Source organism: Salvia hispanica, unplaced genomic scaffold (genome assembly GCF_023119035.1).
Source record: "Salvia hispanica cultivar TCC Black 2014 unplaced genomic scaffold, UniMelb_Shisp_WGS_1.0 HiC_scaffold_1320, whole genome shotgun sequence".
In the NCBI taxonomy this organism is placed as follows: Eukaryota; Viridiplantae; Streptophyta; class Magnoliopsida; order Lamiales; family Lamiaceae; genus Salvia; species Salvia hispanica.
In genome coordinates, this window is record NW_025951606.1 from 1 (window position 1) to 22,173 (window position 22,173).

General features: G+C 35.8%; 3 protein-coding genes across 3 annotated transcripts; all 3 read left to right on the forward strand.

Annotated features, from left to right (window-relative positions):
• The first annotated feature begins 10,063 nt into the window (after window positions 1-10,063).
• On the forward strand, window positions 10,064-11,957 carry LOC125198257. Its single transcript, XM_048096638.1, has 3 exons — window positions 10,064-10,615; window positions 10,687-11,292; window positions 11,684-11,957. Exons 1-3 carry the CDS (start codon window positions 10,064-10,066, stop codon window positions 11,780-11,782), a joined length of 1,257 nt encoding a protein of 418 aa, XP_047952595.1. The 3' UTR covers window positions 11,783-11,957.
• Window positions 11,958-12,265: 308 nt separating this feature from the next.
• On the forward strand, window positions 12,266-14,669 carry LOC125198256. Its single transcript, XM_048096637.1, has 4 exons — window positions 12,266-12,337; window positions 12,896-13,438; window positions 13,519-14,115; window positions 14,514-14,669. Exons 1-4 carry the CDS (start codon window positions 12,335-12,337, stop codon window positions 14,658-14,660), a joined length of 1,290 nt encoding a protein of 429 aa, XP_047952594.1. The 5' UTR covers window positions 12,266-12,334; the 3' UTR covers window positions 14,661-14,669.
• A 1,389-nt stretch (window positions 14,670-16,058) lies between these two features.
• On the forward strand, window positions 16,059-17,437 carry LOC125198254. Its single transcript, XM_048096635.1, has 2 exons — window positions 16,059-17,320; window positions 17,422-17,437. The coding sequence occupies exons 1-2, from the start codon at window positions 16,059-16,061 to the stop codon at window positions 17,435-17,437; spliced, it is 1,278 nt and encodes a 425-aa protein (XP_047952592.1).
• The last annotated feature ends 4,736 nt before the right edge of the window (window positions 17,438-22,173 follow it).

Sequence of the window (22,173 nt, forward strand, 5' to 3'; positions counted from 1 at the left end):
AATAATTTTTTTTCATTCACATAAATTTTCGCCCCCTTTCTCTAAAGGGGAACAAAATTTTTATCCCCCTCGTGAGGAATTTTTTTTCATTGAGTCCTGTATTTTGATGAGATCCCCCCCCTTTATCGAGATAGGGTTCGGGGAACCCAGATAAGATCCGTGGTCTGTTTTTAAGATCATCCGTGGAAAAGGGCCGAGAAATCACGTTCTTTGGAAATCAAATCGGAAACCCCTTTAAAGTGAAATCATTTTTTAGGATATATTTTCTAAGCATAATTTTTTGCGTTCAAATGCAATTATCTGTTTAACATGTGAATTCATTAATGGAAATCGGTCAAATAGATTGTATCGATTTATTTTTTTTGTACAAGTCTTTTGCAAGGGGCCCCAAACCCGGGGATCATCATTTTGCGTTTTCCTTGTGTCAAAACCCAAACCCAAAACCATGTTCTCGTAAAATTCAATGGATTTCCCAATGGGGGGGAAGCTACGCCCAAAAAAGGGTTTTAAGCTCTATAGGGCATTGATGTTTTAAAATCAAAACATAATGGGAACACCCCAAAAACTAATGATGAAATAAAGCAAGTTTCCATTTTGGATTTAGAACGATAATAGGTCATAATAAAGAAAAAATTTGCCATACAAGGGTACAACTATCTTCTACAAAAGGGTCATACAAAACCCCAAATCGAAGCAAAACAAAAAAATTGATCAAATAAAAGGTGAAAAGATACATAAACAAGACAATAAAACGGGAACAAATATATGAATGGGAGCATAAAAAAAAAATGAAAAAAGAAAACATAACCAAACCTTGTATTCTAAAGAACGTCATCGGAGTATGATTGATTATCTACGGCGAAATCTAATTTTTGGGGATTACTTTTTTGGGTTGGGCTCCCAATGGATGATATAGAATTGGAAAGGGAAACAAAAATTTGGAACACGTTGGAGTTGGAATGCCACGTGATATAGAATTGAGAATGGACAGAATCGGAACACGAAAACGCGAATAATAAATCACAAATAATAAATCTTCAGGGAAAAAAGGTATAATGGAAATTTGATGGTACATCTTTGAAGAAGATAAAGATCTAAGGAGAGAAATTTTTAAAAGTTAACTCTAATTCTCATATGATTTGTTAGTAGGAAAAAAATGACCGTTATAAAGTTGCCATAACAATGAGATGTAGCTAATGACCTAGTGACCTTTGGATTTTTATAATAAAATAATATGATTTAGGGGAAATTTAAATTTACCTTAGATTTTTTAATCTCAAGATGATTTAAATCCCAAGGGTAAATTTGGATGTATTTTTTGTTTAAACCATTTTTGTTTTGATGAAAATCCTATATATATATATATATATAGATGGATGTGATCATATCATAACCTATATTTATGGTGATAACCTAATAACCCTCATTTTATGGAAAAAAATATCATTTTATAATAAAATATCATTTTATCGTTATAAATACATTTTTAGTAAAAATGATATTTTTAATAAAATGATAGGGTTAGGTTATAAAAAAAGTTATGATATGACACCTTATATATATATATATATATATATATATATATATGGTTGTGACAATTTGAGATTTTTTGGTTAATTGAAAATGAGATTTTTCGTTTTCATTTTAAAAATGAGTGGTAAAATTTACAAAAAAAAATATATTTAGTTTAAAGTTATAAAAAGTATAATGGTAATATCCCCCAATTGAGAATATTAGTGAATTAGGGCCCCCTTGTTCCATCTCGTGGCCGACCAACCGTCGGCCCCGGCAATCCTCGCCCGGCGAGCCTACATCCCCCTTATTCCCCGGGCGGATGAAAATAAGGAAAAGGCCACCGCGCCTTTTTCCTTTTTGATTTTAGGTCTATTTAGATCAAATCGAAAACACGATTTTAATTGAGCTCGGTTTAAAGGGGGTTTGGTCAACCCCCTTTTGGGTTTCCCCTTTTCGGTTCCCCCGGATGATCGTCGGCCCCGGAGAAAAGGGGTGGGTCGTTTGGGGGCGAGCTCGATGGGGCGCAGGAGATCGCCCCCGGGATGCCCCCCGGGAATGTCCCCGGCGAGATGCTCCGACAAGGAGGAGGCGACTTCCACGGGTATCGGCGGCTACCCGGGCATCGCGGGGGGGAGTCGGGGGTCTTCGAAGTTGAAATTTGTGTTCATCTGTCTCTCGAAAACTATCGAGATGTGTTCATATGTATTACCCCTCACCGGCGCTATCCAATATTCCTCTTCCGCCCTCCGGTCGCGCCAAGCGGCAAGAGGTAATTTTTTTGGCTTTTCTCTTTTAAATTTCCTTAATTCTATCTTTTTTGATAAAAGTCCCGGGAGTTTTCTTATTTTTAAATTGATTCGATAAGTTAATCTAAATATATTAATATGATAATTAAAGCTATCATAATCACTATTGAACGGCTAATAAATTTTTAATTCCAATATTAATTTATTAATGTATTGTTTTAGATATGTTTGTTGGAATAATTTAGCAATGTGTCAATATAAAATGGGGGGGATAATCGTGGTTTCAAATTGAGAAAAAGTTGAATCTAAGGGGTGGAGTTGGTCGCTCGATGGGGGGGGGGGAAAATTTAGATGCTATATCTCAATTTTTTTTGCTATGAATCGGGATTGATATGTGAATTATAAAAGTTATTTTTTTGTTGTTGACATTTTATTACAAGTTGTTGACATTCGATAATCCATTATATGTGAATTATAAGTGTTTTTTTTTTGTTGAGAGAGTATAAGTGTTATTTTTTTGTTGTTGACATTTTAAAGGAGTTGTTGACATTCGATATTGGGTATTGATATGTGAATTATAAGTGTTATTTTTAGTTGTTGACATTATAATCTCGCATTGAATTGAATTATAATTTATTTTTTTGTTGTTGACATTTTAATACAGTTGTTGAATTGATATTCTCGGTATTGATATGTGTATTGTGAATCTTTTTTTTGTTGTTGACATTTTAAAAGTTGTTGACATTCGAATTTGGTATTGATATGTGAATTATAATGTTATGTGTTATTTGTTAGTTGTTGACATTTTAAAAAGTTGTTCCCTTCATATTCTCGATATTGATATTTAATTATAAGTATTATTTGTTATTGTTGACATTTTTACGATTTTGGGCATTATATTCTCGATATTGATATGTGAATAGTAAGTGTTATTTTTAGTTGTGGACATTTTAATACAGTTGTTGACATTCGATATTGGTATTGATATGTGAATTGTAAGTTTATTTGTTAGTTGTTGACATTTTAATAGAGTTGTTGACATTCATATTCTCGGGATTGGTATTTAATTATAAGTTTATTTTTAGTTGTTGACATTTTTAAAAAGTGTTATTTTATTGAATATTTAAGATTTGAAGATTTGAATGTTGAAGATTTGAAAATTTGAATGTTGAAGAATTTGAAGAGAAGTTGAAAATTTGAAGATTTGAAGATTTGAATGTTAAGATTTGAAGATTTGAATGTTGAAAAAATTTGAAGATTTGAATTTGAAGATTTGAAGATTTGAAGACTTTCGTAGAGTTTTAGAAGGATTTTAGAAAAAGATTTCAAACACAATTTAATGAAAAGACAATTATCCCCGTGTTGACATAATGTGATAGGGTTGAATTAAAATCTTGTGAATTAGTGGCTAAGGTTTTCATTTCTCAATTATCTCAAATATCTCATCCTAACAAAACCATATATATATATATATATATAGGGGTTTCGTTATGTGCTAAAATTCGTAATAAAAACTTTCATATTGTGTATTAAAAATATCAAACAAAGACATAATTATATCAATACAACATGTAAAATTTAAATATCAACACAAAAACATAAGTTTATCACACAAGAAGATTGATAAATTATGTCTCTATGTTGATATTTTTAACAAATAAAGTTGATATTAGTTAGTTATTACCGTAACTTAGTTAGTATTTGATCACGCACCTATATATATATATATATGTATGTATAGGGTTGTGTTAAGATGACAACACTTATTATAATGACACCATACCACAATTCTAGTCCCAATGGATCGTGAAATCCTAAAATGTTTATTAAGCTCGCCACGTGGCAAACCTTATTTTAATTATGTTGAACCCATTAAAAACTTCCGAAGGGTAAATAGGAATTTCTATTCCTTAACAATTTCACGCTGAATTGTGATCAATTCTCAATTGATCGCGACGATGGAAATTTTAATTTCACGCTGAATCGATCGATGAACTCCTCCATAGATCGATGAATTGATTGATGAATGCTCCATATTTTCAATTTTCACTTCACGGAAATCATTTTTCAATCCCGAATCCAATTTGATACCGATCGATATTCAAGAATTCAATTCTCCACACTGCTCGTAATCGATTCGAATCTTCAATTTCAAACCTCAATTTGAGAACCGAGAAATCTCCCAAATCGTTGTCTCTCTTCATATAGGTTTCGAAATTCATGAGAATATGGGCTGACTCGATCATCAATTTTGATTTGGATATTTTTCCCGAAGGTGATTATCGACATGTTTAGCCGGAAAATAATTGTCAATTATCGGACGATTGTGATGACGAATTTGTTTACTGCTTTTGACAATTATTGATCTTTTGTTTGACGAATTATGCTTCTATTTATGTTCAATACGGTTGAAGAGGTTTTCGATGAATGTTTACAGAAAGTATGTTTCTACTTCTCGTTCACGTAGACGAAATGTCTTCGATTTTCATAGCTGCATTTGCATTAACCTATGATTTCATGGCAATACTCGTTTTCATTCGATTCCGATTCGTTTAGTATAGTTTGTAGTAGTTGCTGGTTTATGTGTATCAATGCTCTTCACCTAATTGTTTATTGGGTAAACTAATCGTATCTTAACTAATTTGCTCTATGTTTTATCTTTTTTATCTGGGCCGCATGTGTGCCAACATGCCCCGACGAACTCCGTCTCCATGTTGGTAAGAAATTCCATTCATTAGATGAGGGTATTGCCTTTTATGAAGGTTATGGGCTGGAAACCGGTTTCGATGCCGTAAACGTGAATCAAATCTACTTCGTAGATGTTGTTACGTGGCAATATCTTGTTTGTAACATACAAAGGATTGAAGGGGTGGGATTGAAATGCATGAGATGCATGCACAAGAGGGTTTTATAACTAAACGTAGACGCACATCCAAAAGGTGTGAATGTGAGGCGCTATCACTCAGCAAGATATCTAAGGTCAGATTTGCGGGTTATGTTGTTCAAGAATTTTGGTGGAAGTTCATAATCATAGTATGATTGAACTTCCGTTTAGACGTTACATGCATATTAATCGTAGTTGGGTGGTAAGCACATGTGCAATTCATATGGGACCGCACGAAAGCCAATACTGGACCCACCATGTCATTCAAATTTTCGAATGAAGTTCTTTGCAAGCTATGACACCGTGGAATCACCGTGCGTAACTTAGAATTATGTCCAAGGTCCAAAAACTTATGTCAAGGTTCTGAGTGCACAAATGTTGTTAGATGAATGGTGGAGGAAAAAGAAGGCATGTCCCGATTTCACATATCACCATCAACTGGGAGTTCAAAAGAGTTAAGTGCTTTTCCGAAGTGGCGTAACATTCTAAGTTTTAATTATCAACCGTATGGTGATGTTGTCTCCTTCGACTCCACATACAATACCAATAGGTAATGTGCCCTTGTTCGTTTATATAAATTATGCATTCCATGTGTTAGGTTTCTCTGCTTGGATAACATTGTAGATCAGATTCTAATAATTGCAAATATCAGGTATTATATTGCGCTTTTGGACTCTAATATTGGTGGCCATCATGATATATGAAACGTGTATTGTATGATATTTTCACCCTTCATGGGCAAGGATATTCATGGAAAGCCACCACATTTAGCCGCACTCTTATCCAATGAGACCATGTAATCTTATCTGGGCGGCTCTTCAAGCATTTTTGAACTATGGGTCAAGCCCTAAGATGATTGTTACCGACCAAGATATATGTATGGGAGTCATATTCGTGATGTTTTACAGTGGATACAAAGCACAGATGGTGCATGTGGCACATTATGCTTAAACTTACCGAACAAAATCTCCAAAAGATCTCATAAAATGAAGAGTTGAAAAAAGAGACTAAGGCTTGTGTGTGGTCTGGCGTTCTAGAGCTCCGAAGAGTTTGAAGATTCAAGGATGGGGATAATGGAAGCGTTGCGAGCTTCTTCATGTCGAGTGGTTTGTAACAATGTCTTCCGACGATAGAGAGACGTGTCCCGCCTATTTTAGAGACTTTCCCATGGGGTCTTTTATTAGGACGACATCTCGTTTCGAGTCTCGAGAATAACTTCTATAAAACATTCACAAGACCTCGCTCTCCAATCTAGTCAGTTCATCATGAATTTTGATCATGCATCGGGCCGCACGTAGAAATTCTAGCCTCGAAGTTAGATTATATGGATTCAACTATTATACCACCCGTCTCCCGCTCGCCGGGTATTAGAAAACATGTCGTAACAAAGTACACCGATCACATGTTCAAGAGCGCAACGTGGAGATGCTGGATGCATTGCACCATTGTAGCACCGATTGTTTATTGAAAGATGAGTTAGAGATCTCCACAATAAAGGACAAGTATAGTAAATCTTGGATTGTTACCTACACGACTAGTGAGGATTCGTATTCCCGTTCTGCAAATTGCTCGGGAGAGAGGAATTCTTTGTAGTCATATATTTTTGGTTTTCAAGAACAGTTTTTGAAGGTTATACCCGATAAGTACTTCCATGTGAGGTGGCTCAAGACTCGCCTAGCCGATGCTATTCGTGGACTAGCTCGATGTTTGGGAGATCCCGAACTTCTATTAGATCCAAACCAACCGGCCAAAGAATAAAGTTGTTGACATATTTTTCAGCTTACTTGAAAAATTTGATGTTGATAGTGCCATCACGATTTGTTTTCACTCGGAATTGATGAGCTTGGGAAGAGTCTTATGACAAGAATCCATGAACCATCTTCACAGACAAGGATAAGCCGCTTAAAGATTTCTATTTTGGCCGAAAAGCCACCAGGGTTGTAGTACAACCACTATCGCCAGGTCCACCAAAGGTTCGAAAAGGATTCCAAAAAGCCGTTTGGTGTTCGCGAAGGAAAAGGCTATAAAGTTGAACAAAGAACTATTGCGCTGCTGTAAAAATGTGGCGAATTTGGTCACCATGACTCTAGGAACCGTGACGACAAAAGGGAAAATAAAACCTGTTGGGTTCATTTTTACATTATCAAAGTTGCGCCTTTATACATAAGATACTCGCGTATTAGGGTAGATATATTGCATTTAATGAAACGAGTGCATACACACTATTTTCTTCTTTCTATTCCTTCATTACTATTAATTTTATACTATTGTTTCCAAGTTGCCTTTTATTTCGCAAATAGCGTCTAACTCTAAATCTTTTTAATTACAAATTTTTGCTGCATTCATATTGCGCCTTTGGAATTGTAATTCAATTCCAAATCGAAAATTTTTTATGATGCAAACAACTGGATTTGAAATTGAAAGTTCCAATTACAATTCCACATCTCCAATTCCGTGTACAAATGAAGCCTAATATAATTTCTCTTATTTTATTCTGTTTCTAAATTTACTTTATCTTCAATTATTTATTTTATCATCATTCTTTATCTATTGCGGAATAAAGCGAGTAATTTAATACTTTCTTGGATTCAAAGAAAAAATATGTAATTTAAAATTAGGCTCAAAGTTTCTTTATCTATGGTAAAGTTTTATTTTATCATGTTGATGTTAATAAAATTGCAACTTCTCGGTTAGAGCATCACCAAAAGGAGAAGATATATAAAAAAGGTATATCGTCTATATACCTCCTCTAAAAGTGAAATATATCCTTTAAAAAAGAAACATATTCCAAACAAAAAAGATATATAGAAAGGTAAATGATTTTTTAAACATAAAATAATAGTACAAAATAGATTAAAAACACATAAAGTGTTATACCTTCTCAAATACCTTCTCCATTGGAGAAAGGTTTTTCATGAAAAGAAACAAATATGATAGTCATAAGATTTTACCTTTCATAATGGGAAGGTAAAGATACCTCTTCAAAATGGGAAAAAAGTATAATACCTTATCAAATACCTTTCCCCTTGGAGAAAGATTTTTTCATGAAAAAAAGATAAATATAGTAGTTATATTTGTTTACCTCTCCATTTACCTCTCCCATTGGAGGTGCCCTTATACTTTCCAAGTTCTAAGTATCCCTGTCTTTAAAAAATACGAATAGTTTTACTATTTTGAATTGTTTTCTAATATTCGACGACGTATAAAGGCATCCGCATCGCGTCTCGATGCGGTCTCTATCTCGTCTCGACGAGACGAGACCGCATTGAGACGCAGGGACGGATCCAGAAATTCTGTATAGGTGGGGCAAAATTCCATACAAAGACATTTTAAGAATTTTAGAAGGGGCATTTATAATGGTATTTTAAAAAAAAATTAAAAATAATGATAAAAATAGCACTAATGAATTTTTTTGAGGTGGGGCATTTGCCCCTTGTAGTATCCATATACATCCGTCCCTGTTGAGACGACGATGCGGCATGCATCTCGTCCCGAAGAGACGAGCCGTCTCGTCGCGTGTCGTGTCCCGAAGAGGCCGGCCTCGAGCTGGCGAGACACGTGCCTTGGCGACGTGGCGTGCTCCGGTTCGTGCGTGACGCCCACTCACCGGCCCGCGAGTGAGCGTCGTTTATATCCGTTTAAAATATATATATTTTTTTTAAATCAGGAAAATTCAAAAATAAAATAAATTAAAATATTGTAATTTTTAATTTTTGTATTTTTCAATATTGTAATAAAAATCGAAAATTAAAAAGTTAAAATTACAATTAAAAATACTCCATAGGATTTCAATTATGTATTTTTCGTTTTTCCGGGTGTTGTAATTTTTGTGGTTTTTAATGATTTAATGAATTATTAGCATTAATTTAATATTTCAATTGAATTTGTTGGAAATAAAAATCAAAAATGAAATTGAATGAATAGTTAAGGGATGAGATGGTTAAGAGATGGAGGGATATATGTCTTGTCTCTTAGTTAAGAGACGAGGTGAAAAGTACAGTGAGACCCATGAATAGTGAAAAGATGAGACGGATAAGAGACATGGATGCGGATGGCCTAAATACTCTCTCAGTCTATACGGGGTATAGAAATTCTATTCCTATCCCGCACGGGTTCTAAAATTTTATGTCATTTATTTTCTATAAATAATTTAAATCTAGTAAAAATAATGAAAGTCACCTTAGGTTTCACTAATTTAATTATCATTATTCCATTTATATAATTACACAAGTTATGAAAGAATATTTATAGAGTTAAAAGTTTTTAAACAATTTATTTGAACACTAATTAAATCAAGAAAACCATAGTAAAATTTTGATCTTTCAAATTTTCACACTTCACTCTTTCACCTGTGCCGCCCTACACAGCTGCGCCGCCACCCTCCGCCGCTAGCTGTCAAAAAGAAACAAATACCTTTTCTCCTTAAACCAGGTATGTATTAATTTTCCTTTGATTATATTCATTACTTATCAGTTAATGTTAGATAAAGAAATCGCTAATGAAATTGGTATGCATACCAGCTGTTTGTGGAAAAGTTTTTTTTTTTTTCTTCTGTAAAAAGATAAACATACATGATTGAGTATTATTGTCCTTATCGTTAGGATTTATCTAATCCAGTCTCTCTCAATTGGGAGAGGAATCGAGCAAGTTGCCAAGTTATCTCTCAAAATATAGAAATTATTCAATTTTTCTTAGTCCATATTAGTAAACAATGAATTTGCCTATGCTATTTGTCTCCATCTCAGATAATAGATATATGTATCTTAATGTTCTATTGTTTGCATTTAGGAGAATTGAGAGAACATTTTTGGGGAAATTCTTGATAGTTGTTATGTTTATTGTTTGTAAATTATGAGTAAAAAGTTATAAATGTTGTCTACAATTTTTCTAATCATTCTGATATAATCAATCCAATAGAATGACTAAGAATGTGAAGAGGGAGGACGCGGAGGAAGAGTGGGAGGACAAGGAAGAACTGAAAGACGAGAGGGAGGGAACAGAGGAAGAGTGGAAGGACTTGAACATACGCGTCAAGTTTGTAACAAACAAGGAGAAAACAAGGGTACTATTTGCGGAAGCTGGCAGTGATTTTGTAGATGCTTTGTTAACTTTCTTACTGTTACCATTGGGAACTATTGTGAAATTCTTAAACGATCACTACGATAAGGCTTTGGTCATTGGTAGCTTGAGCTCGCTGTACAATGGCTTAGAAAATCTTGACAGCATCCATTTTCTGAATGAAGATGCTAAAAGCGTGCTGCTTAACCCGAAAGGTCTTGTTTCTAAATATGATTGGCCTAGATATGAATCGAGCCTCGCTGAAAGTACAGCTTCCTTCGCCATCAGTGATGATCTGAGGGTGATGGGTGGCGTGGAAGGCTCTGTCATGTCTACTCTCAACAGTCTCGGCATCGCTTTGACAGACTTGGACGGGGCTGAGATAAAGGATGTTACTTTTGATCTCGATGAGGTTAAATCCATGTTTCTGTTTTAAAAATTTAATCTTTTAGAAAATAACCACCTTTCTAATGCAATGATCAGATTCTGGAGTTACTGATATTATCTTTGGTTGCCCGGAATCCACTGAGTGGCAACCTGCTCAAGAGCTATCTGCCAATCATCCGAACAAAGCAGGGGAAATCCCTGAATCAGATTGGCAAGGAAACCCTTTCCACAAACTCCAAGAAGATGATTTTGAAAGCAATGATGCAAAAATCTACTAACAAATTGCTGTTTGCTCAGGCAAAACACGACTTTGTGAGTTTTCTTTTCGGTTTGCTCAGCATTCCTTTAGGGAGGGTAGAGTGGTATTTTCACAGCAACGCCGGAGTTAAGGCCATTGATAATTTGCACAAGAGCATTTCAGATAGTTTGTTCAAAAATAGTCTGATGGGTCTAGAGGAAAAAAATATGCTAATCAAACCGTCCTTGTCGGGCGACGACAACAATGATGATAACGAGTATATTCCCCTCAATTTCGACCCGAGTGGGAACCAGTCTCATGTTAGAGGATCAAGAATGTATATGGTAAGTGATGATTTAACCGTTGCACCGATGAGTATAACCTCTAGTGTCTCTGTTATCAACGAGCTGAAGATCCCTCTGTCTGATGTGGAAGAAGTGGAGCTCAAAGTTGGGTTGGAAGAGGTAAGATTGGTTGTCATATTTTTGTTGTTCTTTTCTAAGTTGGCGCATCATTTATTCGTTAGATACATCTGTCAAATTATCGAGCCATCTGGCTAGTTGTTTTGGGTTTAACATTTTGGCTTTTGTCCAAAATTCACTTTTTTCAAGTCAATATATGTGGGACCTATGAAAACATGGTTTGGACTTCGGCCCGACATAAAGTCATTTTGATGGGATGGGCCGGGCCATGTATGGAAGCTCGACCGTTGGTTCTCTTGCTATGTCTTAATTCTATAGTCTCTTGTACAGGCTTTGTTGGTTTTTACAAAGTGTACATGACGTGTATTGGTAAAGTAAAATGTAGTAATAATGTGACGAAAAACTTAGTCGAATTTTGGTTTCGTTGGTGCAGGGTTTAAGCATATTGAGAGCGGCTCTTACATCGACCAAAGCCCTGACTGAAGGCCTTATAAAGCCAATGCTGAAGAATCAAGAAAAGCAACAAAATTAAGTCAATCAATCCTCGTAGACTCATTTTGATGTATAGACTTATTTTGTGACATAGTTGATCTAATCCTAGGCTGATTTCACTAGCAATTTGCGCTTCTTTTTTTGCTACATGTGTTCTAGTTTTAGCACTTACTCATCATTTTCTATTAAGCATATTTCTTACCATCTTCTGTTAAGCATGATTTTCTCTCTATGTTTTTTTTTATATTTTGAATACTAGAAACCCATTTACATTCTTTTACTTTTGATTCTGCCTTTGTCTATATTTTTCAACATTTTTATTTTTGAATATTACTAGAAAACATAAAAAAGGTTGAGTTATTTGCGTGTTGCACAAGAGAATTCGGCCAACAAAATATTTCATTCATTAATTAATATGATAGACCCCACCCATATTTATAATACCTTAATACAATAAGAAAATATATGCTAAATTCCTATAATATCTAAACAAAACAATATAGTCCCCATTTACTTCTCTCTCATTTTGAACAATTCACTCAATTATCTATGATCTATCAGCTCCGTCCCCACATTTTACGAGTTATCTACTATGGTAATTCTGAATCTCGACCTGAATATTTATAATTGGCTCTGATTTTGATTATCTATTGAATTTTTGACTGAAAATCTTTTCTTGCTATTTGCTGTTTTGTATGGTGTGAAGTGTTGTTGGAAGGGTAAGAAATTAATTTATTAGAGCTTCTTGTTGATTTAGATCGAAAACAATCCATTCTGATTAATGTACTGTTTTGATTGCTATTTTCTCCGTCTACAATATAAATTGTTAGATTGTCCACTGAATTTTAAAATTGCGCCTTGAAAGAAACCAAGATTTGAAGGGTTCTTTTTCCATTATGAACAATTAAAAATAAAAATATTTTCAGCTACTATTTCAGAAACTATGCCTTGTTTGGTTTGCAAGTTAAGATATTAGGTAGATTGTTAAGATATTATGTAGATTTTATAACTATGTTTTGAGCTTATTACAAGGATTTTATTCTTGACAAAACTAGGAAACATATAAGTTTCTGATTTGCCATTTCGATCCATCCTACAATAAGAGTCACGTATCTCATTATGTTTGATTCATGTATTGGACGAGGAATTGAAGTTCGGTAGGCCACGATCTTCACTTCCCGAAGCCAACATGTCGAAGGGCGAGGAATTGAAGTTGCATATCACGGTTCTGGTGAACAAGCAGAGAACTAAGGTCCTGTGTGCAGAAGCTGGCAGCGATTTCATGGACGTTTTGCTAAGCTTCCTACTTCTTCCGTTGGGAATGATCATGAAGGTCCTCGAAGCGCCTGCTATTGGAAGCTTGAGCACTCTATACAGAGGCGTAGTGAATCTTGATACCAGCCATTTCCAGACAGAGGTTGCCAAGCAAAAGCTCCTCGCTCCAGCAAGTTGCTATGATGCTGAGTTGCATAAACTGAGGCTCAACGTGTATAATGCTGTTCCTGCGAGTCCTAATTCTGTCAATAGATACGACGGGGTCTTCACTAATAGTGCAGCTTCTTTCCTAATCGGTGATGATCTGAAGGTGATGCCTAATTTGATGTTCTCGATCTTGGAAACTCTCAAGGTTCTCGACATCGATGTGACCGACATTGATGACGCTGAGAAAATGGATGTGGCTTTTGGATCGAAAGAGGTTATATACTCGGTTTTTTCTCTAATATTTCTTGAGAATGTTACCTAAAAAAGTGTTGTTCGTGGATTGTTTTTTATCAGATTGTGGACTTGCTGAGGCTATCATTGGTTTTCCGGAATCCACTGACGGCCTTCGTGCTAAGTGGTGGGCAGATCAGGGTGGCGCCGAAGAAATCCAACTCCAACGAGCAGGGGAATGCTTCGTTGCAATGCATCAACGAGAAAGTTGCATCTACCAACATCAAGAAGATGATTGTGAAGGCCACTATACAGAAATCGACTAACAAGTTCGTATTTGCTCAAGCAGATAGTGATTTCATCAATTTCCTTTTTGGCATGCTCACGCTTCCTTTGGGAAGCGTCTTGTGGTATTCAGCGAGTAACAGTGGCCTAGAGGCCATTGACAATATGCACAGGAGTATAGCAGACGACTCTATAAAGGTCCAACTGAAAAGTGCAAAGACAAGAGACTATCTAACCATGTCAAACCATGAAATAATTTCCCATTTGAATTTCGATGTGAGAAACCATCATGTTAAGGGAGAGAGGATGTACATGGTGAGCAATAATTTGACTGTTTCACCGTTCGCTATGACATCATGCATCTCTGTGCTTAACGATCTGAAGATCTCCACGTCTGATGTTGAAGAAGTGGACGTGCAAGTTGGGCTCGATGAGGTATGATTTTACTCTTTGTTTCATATCAAGAATTTGGTACTATTATACAAGTGTTGAGTTGTGGCAGGTCTAATGTAGTAAATTTTTTATGAGGGGGGCTTATTTTACACATGAAATAAACACATGTAGAATAGGGGAAGTTCGAGTGCCTCTAAACTCCAAAAAGCTGGGTTGTGGGGAAAGGGAAGAGCAGTCAACAACTTCAAGACTAGACACCTATCTTTTTCGCCCCAGGGGCTTATAGGCGCTTGAAGTTTTCCCTATCTACATTCGTTAGTTATGCTAGTATCAACCCGTTGTGCCCATCCGTGTCTATCGTTAGTCGTGGGACATGTGGTTATTGATAATGTGTGCGAAAATGTAATTTAACAATATCGTACTCGATATTGCTGCTACAGGGTTTAAGCATAGTGAAAGAGGCACTTACGTCGACAACGGCCTTAGAAGATGGCCTCATCAAAGCCATCTTGAAGGCGTCTATCGCTGCTTCTCAAACCGTGAACGACCAAAGCTTGAATGCTGAATTTGGATTCATCTCTCTCTGACTCTCAAATATTAGGACAAGGTTGTGGCCGTTTAGAACTAGCAACATGCTAAGTCAGTAACTTGTTAGAATTCAGTGAAGTCATATTAGAACTCTCTCTCGCTTGTTGAAGTTTCAAATGGCAGACCCACTTCTTGTGCTCGTTCTATGAATGTTGGTAAGTCAAAAACAAAAGTATACTTTACATAGAAATTAGGTTTGAATACTAAAGTAAATTGGAGTTGCTATCCATATGGTAACATCATTTACTGCATAAAATATATAGCAACAATCTTATTAATTTCTTGCAACTAATATTAGTATTTTGAATATGCTATCCAAATGATAATGAATAAAATATATTTCTTGCAACTAATATTAGTATTTTAGAGATGCTATCCATATGATAACATCAATTTTTTTTCCTCAAACCGAATTGAATCGAAAAAATCAATTTCTTTTAAAATCGAAAATGATTTGAACCGAACTGAAAAATGAAAAAAAGCGAACTGAATTTTAAATTTCGGTTCAGGTATTCGACTATTTTGCTCACCCTAGTATGTGGCTTTGTTGAACAGCTAGAGCTCAATGCTCAGTGACTACCACATACTCCCACTGTACCATTGAAAATAAAACGTTTTTTTTTTGAATTGTTCTATTAAAAATGTAATGTTTCCTAAAATGGAAACAACATTTTCTCTACTTTTCCACCTCTCTTACTCTATTCTCTCCTCACTAACTCACAACACTACATAAAATTCCGTGACGAAAAGCAAATGTTTAATTACAAATGGGACGTATGGAGTATATTTGATAGACTTTGTAAACTAAGGCTCTTTTTAGGTAGTACTCCTCCGTCCCTAAAAGGTATGAACATTTAGTTATGCACATGTTTGTTGAAATTGTTAAACTCAATTACTTAACAATTAAGGAGTGGTGATGAAGGTGCTGCATCACCACCTTATCATAGTAGTGTAAGCTTGTGAATTCTCCATGGCTAAAAAGAAGCCACAACTACATTACATAGATGGCGGTGGAGTATATGGTTACAAATTTGAAGATTAGTGGTGGTCTTAATTAGGCCACGTAGTATAGATGTGTAGTAAACTAGTTAGCTTTGTTTACCTATAAATAGGGAGTGCTTGTTGTCATTGTATAATTAATCATAAGAATCAATCATAAGAAAAGAGAATTGAGAGAGTTAAGAAGTGAGTTGGAGAGAAAAGAGCCGTAGCTCAAGTGAGAAAGAAAGAAGAAAGCTTTGTAGTGCTGAAGCACTTTTGTTTGTGTGTATTTTGTAATCCTTTTGTGAGAAGCCTATAAATATTTATCCTCCATATTTCATCTTTCTTGAGTGTTCTTATATTTTGTGTGTCAAATATCCAACAATTCTGGTATCTAGAGCCACTCGATCCTACCTATGGCGGCAACGTTGAACATGGTCCAGCCCCAAATTCCCAAATTGGAGAAGCACAATTATGGAAATTGGAGTTTTCAGATGCGAGTCTTGTTGCAATCACAAGAGTTGTGGGATATTGTTCAAGACGGCTACACCGAACCTGCCTCCCAAGAAGCCGAAGATGCCCTGACGAACAACCAGAGGAACGCCCTCAGAGACGCTAGGAAACGAGACAAGAAGGCGTTATTCAATATCTATCAAGGTATTGATGAAACCACGTTCGAGAAAGTAAGTGCCGCCACCACGTCAAAACAAGCCTGGGAGATTCTGAAGAATGCTTTCACCGGCGTTGATAAGGCGATACGAGTTCGACTGCAGATTCTACGTGGCGAGTTCGAAAGTTTGGCCATGTCTGAAACGGAGAGCATTTCAGACTATTTCACTAGAACATTAGTTATTGTGAATCAAATGAAAAGGCAAGGGGAGAACATTGAAGATGTTCGTGTCATTGAGAAAATTCTTCGATCCTTGACGTCGAAATTTGAGCACGTCGTTGCGGCTATCGAAGAATCAAAAGATCTCAACACCATGTCAATCGACCAACTGCAGAGCAGCTTGGAAGTCCACGAGCAACGCATGAAGAAAAAGACCACTCCGGCACTTGAGCATATGCTACAAGCGAAGATGTCAATCCAAGAAGATAAGAAGTCTGCGCCTGGGACATCACGTGGTGGATACAACCGAGGCCGAGGTCGAGGTTATCGTGGTCGAGGAGGACGCGGCCTGAATTACCAGTATGATGGAGGACGTGGACAGAATTACCATAGCCAAGGAGGACGAGGCCAGAATTATCAAAACAAGGGAGGACGACAGAATTTCACCTATCGAGGCAGAGGTCGAAATTCTTATGGACCACGAGGACGAGGAAGAGGTCTGTATAGAGGCGGTTATTCTCAAACCTACAATCGACAAGGGTTTGATAAAGCAAATGTCGAGTGTTATACTTGTCACGAATTCGGGCATTACAGCTATGAGTGTCCAGTAGCCGGAAATACCAATCAACAAGTCAATTATGCCGAAGATGGAGACGATGATGAGCAGGTAATTTCAACCTCCCTTTTTACATATAAAGAAATTGAGGGTGATCAGTATAGCACAATGGATACTGGAGCAAGTAATCACATGTGCGGGAATAAACATGAAGATGCACGTGAAATTGAAGAACCAGAATCACCTGAATCATCTCAAGGTCTAGGTGAAAAGCCAAGAAGAATGCGTGACCTGCATGATATATATGAAGCTACTGGTGAAGTTGATGGAGCTGGAGAAGAAAATGTGAATCTTATTTGTTTTCATATGGATGCTGATCCAGTTGCTTATGCAGATGCTGCGCAAGATAGGAAATGGAAGATTGCAATGGACGAGGAAATCAATGCGATTGAGAAAAACGATACTTGGTCATTGACGACATTGCCAGAAGGCCGAAAAGCAATTGGTGTGAAATGGGTGTTCAAAACAAAGAAAAATGCCAACGGTGAAGTGCAAAGGTACAAGGCGAGGTTGGTGGCGAAAGGATACAAGCAGAAGGCTGGAATCGATTATAGTGAAGTATTTGCTCCCGTTGCTCGTCTTGAGACGATCAGAATGTTTATCTCACTAGCCGCTCAACACAATTGGAAGATCTATCAGCTTGATGTGAAGTCTGCATTTCTAAATGGCTTTCTTGAAGAAGAAATTTACGTGGAGCAACCTGAAGGTTATGTGAAACGAGGAGCCGAAAATAAAGTCTACAGATTGAAGAAAGCTTTGTACGGGCTCAAGCAAGCACCTCGCGCCTGGAATTCCAGAATCAATGAATATTTTCTGAGGAATGGTTTTGAGAAGTGCCCATATGAACATGCTCTATACTTGAAGAAAGATGCTAAAGGTAACATGTTGTTTGTTTGCCTATATGTTGATGATCTAGTTTTTACTGGAAATTGTGAAGCAATGTTTCATAAATTCAAGAAGAGCATGATCAAGGAGTTCGAGATGACGGACATTGGCTTGATGGCACATTTTCTGGGAATTGAGGTAGTGCAAAAGGAAGATGGGATATTTATCTCTCAAAGTTCATTTGCAAAACAAATCTTGGAGAAGTTCAAAATGGAGTCTTGCAATCCCGTTAATACTCCCGTGGAGATTGGTCAAGAATTGAGGAAGCATGATGGTGAAGCAGAGGTAGATCCAACTTACTTCAAAAGCCTGGTTGGAAGTCTACGATATCTAACGTGCACTAGGCCCGATATTCTCTATGGAGTTGGACTAATTAGCAGGTACATGGAAACGCCGTCACAGTCTCATTTGAATGCAGCCAAGAGGATTTTGCGCTATATTAAAGGTACGCTGAATGAAGGTATATTTTATCCCTCTAATCAAGAAGTTAAGCTCATTGGTTATTCGGATAGCGATTGGGGAAGAGACTTAGATGAAAGAAAGAGCACTACCGGCTACTGTTTTTATATTGGAGATGCCGTCTTTACCTGGTCATCAAAGAAGCAAGCTATAGTGACACTCTCAACATGTGAAGCTGAGTATGTTGCAGCAAGTTCAACGGTGTGCCATTGCATTTGGTTGAGAAATTTACTAAGTTTTCTGGGATTCGCGCAACAAGGCCCGACGGAGATATGTGTTGATAATAAGTCTGCAATAGCACTTGCGAAGAATCCGGTGTTCCACGAAAGAAGTAAGCATATCGATACTCGTTATCATTTCATTCGGGAGCACGTGAACCAAAATGATGTGGAGTTAGTATACTGCAAGTCACAGGATCAGATTGCAGACATATTTACGAAGCCGCTAAAGAACGATGTTTTTAGAAGATTGAAATTTATGCTCGGGATGAAAACCGTGAAGAATTGAGCTTAAGGGAGGATGTTGAAATTGTTAAACTCAATTACTTAACAATTAAGGAGTGGTGATGAAGGTGCTGCATCACCACCTTATCATAGTAGTGTAAGCTTGTGAATTCTCCATGGCTAAAAAGAAGCCACAACTACATTACATAGATGGCGGTGGAGTATATGGTTACAAATTTGAAGATTAGTGGTGGTCTTAATTAGGCCACGTAGTATAGATGTGTAGTAAACTAGTTAGCTTTGTTTACCTATAAATAGGGAGTGCTTGTTGTCATTGTATAATTAATCATAAGAATCAATCATAAGAAAAGAGAATTGAGAGAGTTAAGAAGTGAGTTGGAGAGAAAAGAGCCGTAGCTCAAGTGAGAAAGAAAGAAGAAAGCTTTGTAGTGCTGAAGCACTTTTGTTTGTGTGTATTTTGTAATCCTTTTGTGAGAAGCCTATAAATATTTATCCTCCATATTTCATCTTTCTTGAGTGTTCTTATATTTTGTGTGTCAAATATCCAACAATGTTTTCATGCATAATTGATAAAATAAGAGATGGATAGAAATAAAAAGTTTTTAAAGTACTATTGTGGATAATGGATCCAACCTCATTAGAGAAAATGAGTTTCCAAAACTAGAAAATTCATATTTTCAGGAAAGACTAAAAAGGAAAAAGTTCATACATTTTAGGAACAAAGAGAATATGTAAGTAGTAATTTATTGGTGAAAAATGGGAAAATGGGATAGAAGATAAATGTACATTCAAATTACAGCAAATAAAATGTACCCTTAATTTTGAAGCCGTGATGCAAAATATACTAGCAATACATTGGTCTTTGCTCATTTTGAAGTAATAAAATTTATGCCTTTTTTTTTTGCTATTTTGAAAGTTGCATGATAAACTATAATTTGATCTAAATTTATGATTTTTAATACACCCAAGTAAATTTATACATAAATCTAATAAGTCTTTTTTGAAGTTCAAGGGACGGTTCATTCAAACTTTTGTAATTTACAATTATATTTAAAGTTTAACTAATCTAAATTTCAGGTGTTAATTTTTTTTATTCTCACTTAGCCCAACGCCTCAACCTTACCGGAATTACAATATTATGTTTAGGGGTGTCGAAACGGGTAGCGGGTATCGGGAAACCCTCAACCCGACCCGCTACCCGCCGGGTAACGGGTACCCGCTACCCGATGATAATGGGAAACGGAGCGGGATTGGGTAGTTTGTTTTAAATCCCGCTACCCGCGCGGGTATACCCGTCAAACCCGATAATACCCGTTATTTTTAGGATTAGAATTTTCAAATATTTTGTTTTAGTTAGTTAGTTTCAAATCTATATATACTCCCCAATGATACACTTTATTTTCAATTATTATCCGCTGCCAAATGATGGATTGCAAGATTGGTGAAAGTGAAACATTTATTAGTTAAAATATTTAGACTTTTCGTTGAAGATATTTATATTTAAACTTTTGATGAAAGTGAATTATTTTTTATTTTATATTAAATTTTTGATTGGTGATTTAATTTTAGACATGCTTGATGTTTCTATCATATTTTCTTATTTGAAATTTGGGTTTGCATTATATTTCATACGTAGTCATATTATATTTAAGAGATGAGAAATCACCATATTTGTGCATAGTTAATAGTTGGAAACTATGCAAATACAACAAAGTAAAAATATACAAATCTAAAAGCATTGTGTAGCAACTAGCAACAATCCCAAAATTCATTTTAGAATTTTAAACATGTAAATAAAATTATTGTATTAGATGACTAGCATTGATGATAACCGAAAACTAAAAGTATAATATCATTGAATAATATAATACATAATTCAAATTATGTCTACGGGTTTGGGTACCCGCAACTGCGGGTTTGGGATACCCGATGCGGGTATGGGATTACCCGTTTAACTATACGGGTCGGGATTGGGTAGTATAATATTGAAGTTTTCGGGTATGGGTACCCGCAAAATCGGGTTTGGATACCCGCGGGTACCCGTTTCGACACACCTAATTATGTTTAACAAATGGTAAATTTTGTGTTTAAATCGAGTAAAACTAAAATAATTCCGTTCACCGGTTTCATTTTCACCGGAGTAATCATTATTCTATTTCTATAGTTATTTAAGATTTTTTTATATAATTAAAACTTTTTTAAACAATTTATTCGAACATCTGATTAAAAAAAGAAAAAAAAAACATATAATTTCTAGACATAGTATTTTAGTACTTCCTCCGTCCCATAAAAGTTGAGTCGTATTCCTTTTTAGTCCGTCCCAACAAAGTTGAGTCATTTCCTTTTTTCACAAAAAACAAAACATCTAATCATTCTTACTTTATTCCATCATTTACACTATAAATAAGAATTTTATAGTACCAAAAAAAAAAAATAATTGCAGCGCTGCGTTTCATTCAGTAAAAAGTGCGTTTAAACCCAGCTGCATTTGGTGCGATTTACAGCACTGCAGAGAATCCCATTCCGGATAGAATTTTCCTATTTAGGGAAACGATTTCAAATTTCATTTCAGTAGAGCTTATTTTTGCTTCTTTTTTTACCTCAAAGACCCCATTTTGAACTTTTCACTCAATCATCTCGCCGCCGCTTTCTCCATTTTACAAGTTATCAACCATGGTAATTCTTAATCTCGACTTTAATATTTATAATTGGCTCTGATTTTGATTATCTATCAGCTTTGATGCTTGATTTTTTGACTGAAAATCTTGTCTTGCTATTTGCTGTTTTTTTACTGTGTGAAGTGCTAAAAGTGTGAAAGGTTGTTGGAAGGGAAATACATTTATTTATTGAGCTTCTTGTTGATTTAGATCTAAAACATCTTCTATTTGTTTACTCTGATTAAAGTACTTTTGCTAAAGAAACGAAATTTTGAAGGGTTCTTTTTCCATTGTGAACAATTAAAAATTAAAAATTAAGAACATTTTCAACAAATTCAGAAACTTATACTTGGGCTTTTTTGGTTTGCTTGACTTGATATTGCAAGTTTTGATTTTATGTAGATTTTATAACTATGTTTTTGAGCTTATTATAGCTAAACTATTTTTGGCCTAATAAAAGGTGTTGCATAAAATCTTGATGTGATCAGTCTGCTTTCTTGACTGATTTGCATATACTCAATGAAGAGTCGCGTATCTCACTTATGTTTGATTCATGTATTGGACTAGGAATTGAAGTTCGGTAGGCCACGATCTTCACTTCCCGAAGCCAACATGTCGAAG

Bases quoted from the DNA above. Each gene is read 5' to 3' on its own strand.
- LOC125198256 (XM_048096637.1), top strand. The intron at 13,439-13,518 runs GTTATATACTCG...GTTTTTTATCAG, and splicing joins TGGCTTTTGGATCGAAAGAG to ATTGTGGACTTGCTGAGGCT. The intron at 14,116-14,513 runs GTATGATTTTAC...TTGCTGCTACAG, and splicing joins TGCAAGTTGGGCTCGATGAG to GGTTTAAGCATAGTGAAAGA.
- LOC125198254 (XM_048096635.1), top strand. From the start codon at position 16,059: ATGGCGGCAACGTTGAACATGGTCCAGCCCCAAATTCCCAAATTGGAG.
- LOC125198257 (XM_048096638.1), top strand. From the start codon at position 10,064: ATGACTAAGAATGTGAAGAGGGAGGACGCGGAGGAAGAGTGGGAGGAC. The intron at 10,616-10,686 runs GTTAAATCCATG...TGCAATGATCAG, and splicing joins TTACTTTTGATCTCGATGAG to ATTCTGGAGTTACTGATATT. The intron at 11,293-11,683 runs GTAAGATTGGTT...TCGTTGGTGCAG, and splicing joins TCAAAGTTGGGTTGGAAGAG to GGTTTAAGCATATTGAGAGC.